The sequence below is a fragment of the Eulemur rufifrons genome, chromosome 2, assembly GCF_041146395.1.
Source record: "Eulemur rufifrons isolate Redbay chromosome 2, OSU_ERuf_1, whole genome shotgun sequence".
Classification (NCBI taxonomy): domain Eukaryota; kingdom Metazoa; phylum Chordata; class Mammalia; order Primates; family Lemuridae; genus Eulemur; species Eulemur rufifrons.
The window spans coordinates 70,096,852-70,110,008 of record NC_090984.1 but is presented as its reverse complement, the minus strand read 5'-3'; the positions used below and the strand labels follow the sequence as shown (position 1 = coordinate 70,110,008).

General features: G+C 42.7%; 2 protein-coding genes and 2 pseudogenes across 3 annotated transcripts in view; 1 reads left to right on the top strand and 3 right to left on the bottom strand.

Annotated features, from left to right (window-relative positions):
* Nucleotides 1-6,568, bottom strand: part of PSMA6 (proteasome 20S subunit alpha 6) — a 32,880-nt gene extending 26,312 nt beyond the window's left edge. Inside the window, exon 1 of the mRNA XM_069486640.1 lies at nt 6,415-6,568. Coding sequence (XP_069342741.1) covers nt 6,415-6,445 — 31 coding nt within the window. The 5' untranslated portion in view covers nt 6,446-6,568. The remainder of the gene's footprint in view (nt 1-6,414) is intronic.
* Nucleotides 5,239-6,084, top strand: LOC138378871 (large ribosomal subunit protein uL13 pseudogene; annotated as a pseudogene).
* A 3,525-nt stretch (nt 6,569-10,093) lies between the features above and the next one.
* Nucleotides 10,094-13,157, bottom strand: part of PRORP (protein only RNase P catalytic subunit) — a 122,748-nt gene continuing 119,684 nt past the window's right edge. For both annotated transcript variants that reach the window (XM_069486583.1, XM_069486572.1), the window contains one exon: nt 10,094-10,382. In XM_069486583.1, the coding sequence (XP_069342684.1) occupies nt 10,251-10,382 (132 nt within the window). In that variant the 3' untranslated portion in view covers nt 10,094-10,250. The remainder of the gene's footprint in view (nt 10,383-13,157) is intronic.
* On the bottom strand, nt 11,377-12,674 carry LOC138394545 (malate dehydrogenase, mitochondrial pseudogene; annotated as a pseudogene).

Below are 13,157 nucleotides of genomic sequence, written 5' to 3'. Positions count from 1 at the left end.
CTTCTGGGTTCAAGCGATCCTCCTGCCTCTGCCTCCTGAGTACCTGGGACTACAGGCGCTCACCACACCTGGCTAATTTTTTTCTATTTTTAGTAGAGACAGGTCTTGCTCTTGCTCAGGCTGGTCTCGAACTCCTGAGCTCAAGCTATCCTCCCACTTTGTCCTCCTAGGGTGCTAGGATTACAGGTGTGGGCCACTTCACCTGGCCTCCAAAGTAATTTAACAACATTTATTGAGCCACTTCTATGAGCAAGAACCTGGGCTAGCTTCACTGGAAGACACACAGATGAACTAATTGGGGTCCCTACCAGAATTCAGTGGGGAAGATGAAACATGAATGAAAGCAAAGCTAGCCCAAGGCAGTTTGTGATATATAAAGAAGAGTGTAACAAAGCATTGCAGATGAGGAAATGACCTTAGATGCCCATTGGCCAGAAAGAATGTAAGACTGCCTGCTGGAAGAAGTCTATACAAGCTCAGCCTGGAAGGACAGGGAAGATTCTAACAGGTGTGTTAGATATTAGGAGCAGTGTGGGAGGCACCACAATGCAACATGGAATGAGAGTGGCATGAATAGAGAAGCAGAGGAAGAAAAAAGTGCCCATGGTTAGAGTGAGGACTAGAGGCAATGGACTAGCTTGACTAGGACCCAAAAATATTCTAGATTGGGGTACAAATGAAGAGAGGACACCTTGAATGCTAAGCTAAGGAATTTATGCTCCACTTGGAAGGAAATGGGGAGACATTTAACTTTTTTTTTATACAAGGTTTTGCTGTCACCCTGGGTAGAGTGCAGTGGATCATCATAGCTCACTACAACCTCCAACTCCTTGGGCTCCAGCTATCCTCCTACCTCAGCCTCCCTAGTACCTGGGACTACAGGCAGGTAGCACCATTCCTGGCTAATATTTGTATTTTTTTTGTAGAGATGGGGTCTTGCTCTTGCTTAGGCTGGTCTTGAACTCCTGGCTTCAAGCAATCTTCCCGCCCCAGCCTTCCAAAGCGCTAGGATTAGAGGTGTGACCCACCTCACCTGGCCAGACATTTAATTTTTTTGAGCAAAGAGGGTGGTATGATAATAATAATGTTTGGTGCTGGGAGCGGTAGCTCACACCACCACTTTGGCACACAGATCCTAGCACTTTGGGAGGTCAAAATGGAAGGAATGCTTGAGGCCAGGAGTTAGAGACAAGCCTGAGCAAGAGTGGGGTATGGTGGCATGGCTGTAGTCTCAGCTACTTGGGAGGGTGAGGCAGGAGGATTGCTTGAGCCCAGGAGTTTGAAGCTGCAGTGAGATACGATGGTGCCACTGCACTCTTGCCTGGGTGACAGAGCAAAGACCCCATCTTGAAAAAAAAAAGTAATACATTATTCATAGCAGGACCATTTGTAATAGGCAAAAGGTGGAAGCTATCCAATGCCCATCAACAACAGAATGGATAAATTGTGGTAAATTCACACTATAGAACATTATATAGTAATGAAATGAATGAAATACAACTACATGCAACAATATGGATGAACCTTACATGTTGAATGAAAGAAGCCAGACACAAAAGAGCACATCCTGAATGATTCCATTTATGTACAGTACAAAACACACAAAATCAATCTATGCCATTAGAAGACTAGATAGTGGTTACCTCTGTGGGGGTAAGAAATGATGAAACGGGGCCTAAGGGAGCTTCTGAGTGTGATGAACAGATTGTGATACAACTTGATTTTTGTTCTCCACTCTTCCTTTGATTTTTCCTCCCTTTAGATGAAAACTCTGGCAGATCCCATTACTTCTGTATTCCTCTTAGATAATACACAGTACTAAGAGCACTTTAACAAATGCACACACAATTCTGAAATTAGAATATCCACTTGTGTAACGATGAAAATGCCAAACAGTGCTGTATCATTTCTACTCCACCAGCTTAGGTTGGCCTCAGACTGAAGCCTCCAGTGGAAAAGCGCTGGGGATATGGTTGGCCTTTCCTCTTTAATCACTCCTGGCTCAATTCCTCCCCCACTTGCTGACTGTTATTTTGCTCTAGCAAAGGTAGATGAGATGATGAGCAGTGGAGGGTTAGGATGAGGAGGAGATGTGAGGGTGGGTGGCTTAATGCTTTTTAGGTACAGCAGATGTTTAAAGCTTGTGTCTCTAGTGAGCCTGGCAGATGGTTAAAGCTGATGCTTCGTCTCTTGGCCACTTTTCTAGGCTTTTCAGGGGTTCTCTGCTGGGCCCATGTATCTTTATATCTAGGTGGCCACTTGCAGCACTTTCCTCAACCCCTGGGCGTCCAGAGTTCCCCTCCAACTCAAGACAACCTCTAAGGCAGCTCTCTCCCTACCTGTCTGGTCCCTAATCTGGCCTTCAGGAAACATGTAGTATAGTCCCACCTGAAGGCAGCAGCCCTCTTTGGCTCTTATTCCAGTGCCCCCGGTCAACCCTTCTCTGTCACTCTTTAGATTCCCAGGCAGAGGCAGGCTCCATCTACAGTGGCTTTAGCTTTCTCAGGCACCACCTCTCTGTGTGCTCCATACTGTAGAAGGTGCTCAAAGTCCTCGTATTGAGACATCTTTCCTGGAGTCTTAGGGTCAGAGAGCACCCAAGGAAATCAGAGCATGGCAATGGCTCTCTCCAAAGAAACATCTTTATCATTCTCTTTCCTCTGATTCCTTTATATCTTTGGCCTGGCTGAGGGGGCCAGGAGTTATGAGACAAATTCCCCTTCATTCTTTTTGCAAATTCCGCATATGGGTGTTTGCCTCAAACTTACCTGGGAATCTTGGAATCCACTATATTTGTGCCTTAGTAGAAACTGAGGCAGGAAGAGTTCTAGTCTAACACTCTATTATACATATTGAAAAAATTTCAGACTGTGCAGAAGATGAAGACAAAGTAAAAATCATCCATAATCCCAAAACCCAGAGAGATACCTATTAAACATTTTGAAATCAATAAACTGTTATTCCTTTTAGACATTTTCCTCCAAGTATCTACTTACTTCCTATTAAAAACATGGGATCATACTAGACATACCATTTTGTAGCTGCTTTTTCATTTATTCCATGCCAGCACACAAAGTATCATTTTTTTTCCCTTGAGACAGACTCTCGCCATGTTCCCCCAGGCTGGAGTGCAGTGGCGTCATCATAGCTCACTGCAACTTCAAACTCCTGGGCTTAAGCAATCCTTCTGCCTCAGCCTCCCGAACAGCTGGGACTACAGGTGTGCACCACCACACCTGGCTATTTTTTCTATTTTTAGTAGAGATGAGGTCTCGCTCTTGCTTAGACTGGTCTCAAACTCCTGAGCTCAAGTGACCCTCCTGCCTCGCCCTCCCAGAGTATTAAGATTACAGGTGTCAGCCTCCGTGCCTGGCCACAAAGTATCATTGTAATCACTGCATCATTTAATACTGTTTATTTACTTCTTCCTTCCCTTGTATTGAACATTTAGTTACTTCCAATTTTATTATTAACATTATCAATAACACTATTATGAATGAGTGAGTTGTATTCAAGCTGGTTGAGTCCGAGTGTTCAAAGGCTACTCAGGTGAAGATGCTCAGCTGCGAATGTGGACTTGGAAAGAAACCATGGGTAGAGATGGCTCCTTCCTTTTAGAAGTTTGCTGTGAAACTATCCCTGGGGAAGCACAGTTTTGTCAGGCCAGAAGCCTAGAGGTATTTGTAAGTAGATGGGAAAAAGCCAGTACAAAGAGGTAAACTGACAGAAGAAGATTCCAATTCAGCAAGAAGGGACAGTATGGAAGCAGGTAGAAAAAGTAACCCAGGAAGGAAAAGGGAGAAAAGATTCAGGATAGGAAAGTTATTGGAAAGGGCAAATATTGCTAAAGAGACTCATTAAGATGGCTTTTAATTTCTGGTTAAGTCTCTCCTGAGAGTGAGAATGGTGAGGTTACGACTCAGGACTTAGAATCATGAGTGTTGTTTTATTACTATTTTTAAAATTATCATGGAGCTCCCATTGAGGCCCTTGCTACTCAAATTAAGGTCTTAGCATTGGCATGACCAGGCATGCCAGACCTGAATCAGAACTGGCATTTTAAGTGGGATCCCCAGGTGGTTCTATGCCCATTAAAGTTTGAGAAGTACTGCTGTAGCCCACCCTCCCCATTTAACAGAAAAGGAAATGGAGGTTCCAGGAGATTAGCTATTTTTCAAGATTGCAAACATTGGGAGAGCTCTTTCAGGAAATTAATGAGAATTCAATACAAGATACAAGAAAGGACCTTCAAGTGGGAGAGAAGTTCTAACAGTATAATTATTCTAGCAATACTGAGAAAATGGAATGGTCTGTGGCTACTCGAAATTAGGTTTGGAATTGCAAAGATAGACACAACAGGAAGTAAAAAAAGAATGAAAGAATGTGCCCTGCTATGGAAACCATCCCTCATATGAATGCTCTGAGAGGTGGGGTGGGGAAGAAGGCAAGTAAGCCAGATGGGGACAGGCAAAAGAGGCCTCCTAGGTGAGGAAGGGACAGGCCTAGGAGCAGCTCAAGGAACTGGTGGTTGGGTTCAAGGAGTGGGGCAGGTAAGGAGGTTGTGGTCAAAATGAGGAACTTTAAAGTTTAAAACCCTGAAACTAGAGCTGTTTTAAGTAGTCAAAAATGTCCACGTTGGTCATCTCATAGGGGGACAAAAATCACAAGACCAGCCAGGCACGGTGGTGGGTGCCTGTAGTTCCAGCTATGCTGGAGGCTGAGGCAGGAGATCGCTTAAGCCCAGGAGTTGGAGGCTGCGGTGTGCTATGACCGCACCTGTGAATAACCACTGTATTCTAGCCTGGGCCACATAGTGAGACCCTGTTTCTCTTACAAACAAAAAGCATGAGACCACAGTTAAGAGATTACGAGACCAGAATGTGTATGGAGTTGAAATCTCTGGTGATACTGGCAGTGGCAGTGGGAGAAAAATATATTCTGCTGGCATTTATAAAGCACAAACTGTTCAACACTGATTTCCTCACATAAACTTCCACTGGTGTGTTAATGAACAAAAAGAATCACATGATTTGCTTTAAAAAATAAAAAGCTTTTTATCTATGTAAAGCAGCCATTCTTCCTTAGACTTTCTCTTCAATAACATAGTCTGACCAGGGTTTATTTCTTTAGGAGTTGGAGATCAGAGGGCCTGACTTGGAAAAGACCCATTTCATCAAGGATTTGACCACTCCTGCCAGAACGGGACTAAGTGCCAAAGGATGTGACCCTTAATTTGAGCCAACAGCTATTATCAGAATGACAGCTTCCTGGAACAAAAATTTCCTTCTGAACACAAGCAAGCTTTAAGCAGAAGTTTGTGAGTTTACAGCTATGCAAGTAGTATTTTATGGGATACAGCAAAACCCTAGCTTAAGCTGGCTGCTCCTTCTTATGAATTTACATCATTAAGATTAGAATACATGAGGAAGAAGCAGTGGAAGACTATAAGAATATTTCCCAGGTGACTGGCTCCCAAAGATGGCAGAGGGGCAGGTCCTGGTGCTCGATGGCAGAGGCCATCTCCTGGGCCGCGTGGTGGCCATCGTGGCCAAACAGGTACTACTGGGGTGGAAGGTGGTGGTTGTGTGCTGTGAGGGCATCAGCATTTCTGGCAATTTCTACAGAAACAAGTTAAAGTATCTGGCCTTCCTCTGCAAGCAGATGAACACCAACCCATCCTGTGGCCCCTACCATTTCCGGGCCCCCATTTTCTGGCGGACTGTGGGGGGCATGCTGCCCCACAAGACCAAGTGAGGCCAGGCTGCTCTGGACTGCCTCAAGGTGTTTTATGGGATCCCACCGCCCTATGACAAGAAACAGCGGGTTGCTGGTTCCTACTGCCCTCAAGGTTGTGCGTCTGAAGCCTACGAGAAAGTCTGCCTACCTGGGGCGCCTGGCGCACGAGATTGGCTGAAAGTACCAGGCAGTGACAGCCACCCTGGAGGAGGAGAGGAAGGAGAAGGCCAAGATCACTACTGGAAGAAAAAGCAGCTCATGAGCCTACGAAAACGGGCCGAAAAGAATGTGGAGAAGAAAACTGACAAATACACAGAGATGCTCAAGACCCATGGACTCCTGGTCTGAGCCCAATACAGACTTTATTCCTCAAAAAAAAAAAAAAAAAAGACTATAAGAACAAGGAAAAGTTTTCATTTTCTGTCAGGTGAAAAAAAAGTTTACAGAGAATGATCTTTTTAAAAAAAGTGGATATATATGTACAGAAAAAATAGGCATAGGTATGTATAAAAACTTAATAGCAATAGATTGTTCAGCTATGGAACAGAAGATAGAAAAAATGCAGCTTTGGATTCTAGGGCAAGGTCATTGAAAAGAGGAAGAAAATATACGAATGACTTATTTCAAAGAATTAGTAATACAGTACATCTTAAGAACAAATCTGAGCGAGGGACTTACTTTTCCGAAGACTCGCCATAGCCACCTCCATAGAAATCTATTTCAACAGGTGGAGGCTCCATCCCATCCTCCCAGCTCTACTCTGCTTGAGCAGAGCCACATGGACAGAATTGTCAGGGAATTCCACTGGCACCCTCAGGACACTGACATTCTCTGTTCTGTTGCAGTCATAGAAAGCACAAGAAACCTCTTTTAATAATAGGCTTTAAATATTTAGATGTGAACTGTACTTGATATCAAATGATGTTCTAGTCCAGCTGAGAGTGATGAGGCAATCTGACCTTGACTCATTAAAATGAATTAATGTCTGACATATTAGAAATTAAATCCCCTACCAATGATTTCCCAAGTATTTGCTTCTTGGGCTGGATTTTAAATAGCACCAAAGGGATGATTGGGGTAGTCATTTTAATGTGGTTGAAATTAATCTTCTACACCAAATTTCTTGTCAGAAGTTACAAAAAGTCTTCACGTGTCACTGCTATTTATAACACATTATCATGATTATCTTAATAACTCAATTCATTTGATAAGCGTATACTTGTAAGGGCACTCTAGGAGCAAAACAAACTATTTTTAGCTGCTATTGGTGACTAGATAGTTGTCTTCCTGTTTATTTCAATTCCCAGTTGAAAGCAAGTTATGTAGGTAGTAGAGGCGCTGGAAGCACTGGTCAGATCAAATACTGCCAGCAAAGAACAAACTTGAGTTTGTTCAGGGAATTATGAAACAGCATAAAATGGAGATGAGGAAAGAAAATTAGAGATTATTTCACAAATTTATTGTATTTGCTCATCTGTGCTCTTGTCTCTTACATTTTCTTTCATCTCACTATTTTCCATGGCTTCCTCTAGGTAGATATCTGAATGGCACTCCCTATGTTTAGACAGTATAGACCAAGCAGACTGCTTGTCATTGGCTGGGACAGGACAGGGAAAAGCTGGTCTTCTCTCCCTTCTTCACCCTCCCACATGCTTCCTTCTTACTCTTGCTCCCCTCCTGCTCCCTGTAGCTACTGGGCTATATAGATGCCTCATTTCTCTACTCCGCCATTCTCTCATGTAATTTCCACCTAGGGTTGCCAGACTTAACAAATAAAAATACAGGATATCCAGTTAAATGTGAATTTTGGATAGACAATGAATATTTTTAGTATAAGTATGTCCTTGCAATACTTGGGATATACTTAGACTAAACATTATTTGTTATTTATCTGAAATTCACATTTAACTGGGAGTCCTATATTTTATCTGGAAGCCCTACTCCTTCCTTGTGGGCAACAGGAGGCTTCAGCAGCTGCCTGGTCCCCAGTACTGAGAATTCTATCTGCTTAAGCTCCAGTCTTGAAAGAATGGTATTTAGACACCACCATTACATCACAGTGGTCTGTGTTCCCATACTCCCTGTCATTCCCTTAAGGGCTCCCTTACACATTTTTCATGTTGAATTCTGAATTGATGAAGGATGGGCAAGATACCAGATCTTGACTCCATTTAGCTTTGCACCCAACTGCCTTGATAATTTTGATTTTTAGCAAATGAAGATAAGACTCACTGTGATGGAACAGAATTCAGGTGCCTATATAATACACCTTTCCTTTCCATTCCTGCTTTAGAATGAAGCTAATGGGGAAGAAGAGATCTAATGTTGAATATATATCATACATTTTATAGTACCTTAAGACAGTTAAAAAAAAAGTGATAAATCTGCTATAGAGGACCAAGGAAGCAGTAATTATATTTAAGTGCAAACTTGAGAAAAATCAATTTCATATGAAGAACAAGCCACCTCAGATGAGGCAGTTCCAAAAGAGGCCTAGAGAATCAACTTGGGCTTTTCCCTTGAGATTTTCTCTTTACTGAGTCTGAGAACAGCAGGAAGAAAAGATAGTTTAAATTCAGGAGCATGCCAGAGGGAAGTACAAAGTACTTTAGAAGTACTTTCAAGTAGCAGAGTCAATGCCTTTCCAAAGTTTTATTATTCATAACTGACTTTAAAGACACTAACAATCCAGAACACTTTTGTTTTTCCTTTTTTGAGACAGGGTCTTGCTCTGTCACCCTGGCTTGAGTGCAGTGGAGTCATCATAGCTCACTGCAACCTCCAAATCCTGGCCTCAAGCGATCCTCCCACTTTAGCCTCCCAGAGTGCTAGGATTACAGGCTCTTTAAACAATGACTTCTTTTCACTATGTCTTGGGCCTTGCTCGATAGGTAGCTTTTGTTTCACTCAAGTGATCAGAACACAAACAGGCAGCCTAAGTGTCTGGTACCAGCTGCTTTCCTTCAGAGAATCCCAGCACTCCCCAAGGTTACTGTGGCAGTGCATCTTACTCTGAGCAGCTGTAGGATAGGTCCCACTCCTGGACAGAGGACAGATGCACTCAATTTATCTCAAACAGAAGTTAGGATTTTTGGCAATCCTACAGGCTACACTGCGGCTCCAGTGGTGGGCAGCTTCCAAAAAAAAAAAAAAAAGAAGTTAGGGTTTTGCTTCTGAATAGTATTAAAGAGTTTTTTAAAAATGTAATTTCTCTTCCACAACCTTCTACACTGGTGAGAAAATTCAGGATCCTTGGGCCCTTAAAGAGATACTCCATTGTTCCCCTCCTCTGGTTCTTTCCCCTTTCTTTTATGTGGCTAACAACAAAGTTTCTAAATCTAAACATGGTATGTGCTACCATTCAGTCTGTCTGAGTTTTTATGAATTACTCTAGCCTAAATCAGTGTCCAGCGAGAATATTTGACTGGGAATCAGAAGAGGTGGCTTATAGCTGAAATGTTTGCACTAATTAGCGGTGAGATTCAGGGAAATTTTGTCATCTTTCTGGATCTGTTCCTCATCTCTAAAATGTGACTCTTGGTCTTTATGTTCATCAAGGTTTATTCCTGCTATAAAGTTCTAGAATTCTTCTTGTATCTGCCCCCATCTCTATGTGCTCCTTCTTCGGAATTTGCATTAAGCTTTTAGATGAGCTTAGTAAATGCTTTTTTCTTCTTAAAAAAAATTTTTTTTAAACTAGTATAGTTCCGGCTGGGGGCGGTGGCTCACGCCTGTAATCCTAGCACTCTGGAGGCTGAGGCGGGCGGATCACTCGAGGTCGGGAGTTTGAGACCAGCCTGAGCAAGAGCGAGACCCCGTCTCTACTAAAAATAGAAAGAAATGATCTGGACAGCTAAAATTATATATATAGAAGGCAGAAGGATTGCTTGAGCCCAGGAGTTTGAGGTTGCTGTGAGCTTGACACCACGGCACTCTAGCCCGGGCAACAGAGCGAGACTCTGTCTCAAAAAAGAAAAAAATTCCTAGTAAGCCTTTGGTATTTTGGCCAGTTCATCACAGGGGATCATAAATGATTCCATGTGGGTAGAGGATAACATATAGAGAATGAAACTATGTCAGAGATGGGAGAAGGGGTTTAGAAACAACATGAGTAGCCCAGGGCCGGAAGGATTGGTCCTCCTATTGGTGGGCCTGGAAGGTGAGGTCAGAAGTAGCAAAATGGATACCAGAAGAACTACTTGTCATCCAAGCTAAGTGGAATAGCTGGTCCAATAGGAGAAATGTAGGCTTCATTCTGCACTGAGTTCTCCAACTCTGGACAAGCCTCTGAAAATAAATGTTAGGGGGAAAATGCTGCTGGTTATGAAAAGATGTTATATCTCATTTAATTAAAAATCAATTCATTGACATATAAACAAAACAGACAAAACAGTATTAATAGAACCCTTTTATCTTCAGGAGAGAGGCAATGCCCTAAACAAGCATCAACTTAAGAGCTTTGATGGCAACCAGATGAGCACTCAAACACAAATTTAGCATGAGGGTAAGAGTCTTTATGTTTTTCGGTGGAGGCAAAGCCATTTGGTTGGCACTTCGTAGGAATATCTTTCCACCAGGTCTTCATCATATGGTATGTGCCAGGAGTCTCCAGTTGTTTGTACCACGGTGTCATGGCTGAGAATATGCTGTTGAATTGAAAAGAGAACCAAACATTGAGAATAACACTAAAGGGTTACATGGCCATTTCCTTTTCTTTTCTGACAACTTCTCACTTTTTTGGGGCAGTAGGGGTGGGGCGGTGGTGTTCACTTTTTTTTCTTTGAGACAGAGTCTCACTCTGTTGCCCCGGGTAGAGTGCAGTGGCATCATCATACCTCACTGCAACCTCAAACTCCTGAGCTTAAGCAATCCTCCTGCTCTAGCCTCCTGAATAGCTGGGACTACAGGAGCATGCCACTGTCCCTGGCTAATTTTTTCTATTTTTGGTAGAGATAGGGTCTAGCTCTTGTTCAGGCTGGTCTTGAACTCCTGAGCTCAAGCAATCCTCCCACCTCAGCCTCCCATAGGATTATAGGCATGAGCCACCACGCCCAGCCAGGGAGTTTCATTTTTAAGGTTAAGGGCTTTTTATAGGCACATCACATTTATATGATACAGAATTCCTTTTGTTGCCTTTGTCAGTTTTGTGTATGTGAGCAGAAACTTTCAAATATAGTTAGCCCTCTGTATCTGTGGGTTCCACATCTGTGGATTCAACCAACTGTGGATCAAAAATATTTTTAAAAAATTGCATCTGTACTGAACATGCACAGATTTTATTCCCTAAATAATACAAAAACAACTATTTGTGTAGTATTTACATTGTATTAGGTATTATAAATAATCTAGAGATGACTTGAAGTATATAGGAGGCTGTGTGTAGGTTATATGCAAATACTACATCATTTTATATAAGGAGGTTGAGCATCTGAGGACTTTGGTATCCGGGGGATGTCCTGGAACCAATCCCCCACAGATACTAAGGGACAACTATATACAAAAGTAGAGAAATGGTATAATAAACTCCCATGTACCCATCACCTAGCTTCAACCATTATCAACTCATTGCTAATCTGATTTTTTTTTTTAAAGGAAATCAAAGTGCCATTTGGTTGGTGCTTCGTAGGAATATCTTTCCACTAGGTCTTCATTGGATATGGTATGTGCCATGAATCTCCAGCTGTTTGCACCACTGTGTCATAGCTGCTTTTATTGACGTGCCAATAGACCCACCCACAATTTGGAGGGGATGATGCATTAATAATCATCATCAAAATGAATTAAAATACAAAGGTATCTGAAATGGCTTTACAGTGACATGGTGCCTTAATAAATTAAGGAAACTGGTTGCTCTCAACTGCTTCTCACTTCACGTTCTTCTTAAAGTCTTCTCCTTTCTTGACTGAGGCCTTCAGCTCAGGAATGGCCTTGGCAATCATCTTCTCTTTGAAAGATGAGACTTTGCGGATGGCTAGGTTCTTCTCAATGACCTTTTCCCACAGCAGCAGCGGTGTGGAGAAATAGGCAGAGTCCATTTCTTGTGACTTAACAAAGGAACATTCAACAACTCCTTCCTTTCCGTTCATTGGATCCACAAGGGAGAAGACGAACTGGGCACCAGCATATGCCATGGAGAGGATGGCAGAGGCTGCACCAGCTTTAGCCTTCATCACCTCCATGCTGGCCTCCTGAATCCACCCAGAGAACGCTGTCAGCTGGGGAAAGTCCACCTTGGGGGTGCGCTGAGAGATCGGGAGATGATGGTCTTCCCAGTATGGCCACCGATAACAGGGACACTGACTCAAGCTGGATCCAAACCCTTCAGGTCAGCAACAAAGGTGTTGCCTCTGATGATGTCCAGGGTTGCCACACCAAAGATTTTATTGGGGTTGTATACTCCGTGTTTCTTGAAAAATTCTGTTGTGATTGGGATGGTGCAGTTAACCGGACTGGTGATGATGCAGATCACGGCTTCAGGGCAATGCTGGGCACAGGCAGCAGTCACAATGGCCACAATTGTGGCACTGGTGTTGAACAGGTCATTCCGAGTCATGCCTGGTTTCCTGGGGATTCCCGCTGGAATAATCACCACTCCCTTTCAGGCAGTCTGGAAGCTGTTCAGGTCCAAAGCAGCCTTTCACAGTTGCTCTGGTCTCGATGTGGCTCAGATCCGTGGCCACTCCAGGTGTATGAGAGATATTGTAGAGGGTCAGGTGGCTCACTAAGGGACTTTCTTCAAGAAAAGTGAAAGCGGCTGCCTGATTCCTCCGGAAGTCCCTTGCACAGCTACTTCAGCATTGTTCTGGGCCAAGGTGCTGAAGCCGGTGGGGTACAGACTGGAAGGTGAAAGTGCTGGCAGCGGGCAAGTGACTCCAACAGCTAATCTGATTTCATCCATGCCCCACCCACGCCCTGGCCCTATCCCCTCAGCAAAGATTATTTTGAAGCAAATCTCAGATATATCATTTTTTCTATAATATTTCAGTATGTATCTTCAAGAGACAAGGATTTTGTAAATGTAAGATCACTACCATTATTATACTTAAGAATTAATAATTTTTCAAAATCATCAAATTTGTTTGTTTCCCCAATTGCAATATGTATGTATACATATATTCTACAGTTTATTTGTTTGACTAGGAATTGAAAGGTTATTACACATTGTGATAGGTTGAAATGTCTCTTAATTGTCTTTTAATCTAGAGCTTCCCTTTCCATCTCTATTTTTCTTGCAATTTTTTATTGTTTTTGAGGAAATCAGGTCAGTGTTCTGTATCATGTCCTATGAAAAAACTCCTGATTTTGCTGACTGAATCCCTGTGGTATCACTGGATACCATAGTTCTTATAAGTTTGTTATTTTGCATATTTTTATTTATTTTTAAATTGACAAATAAAAATTGTATATATTCACCATGTCCA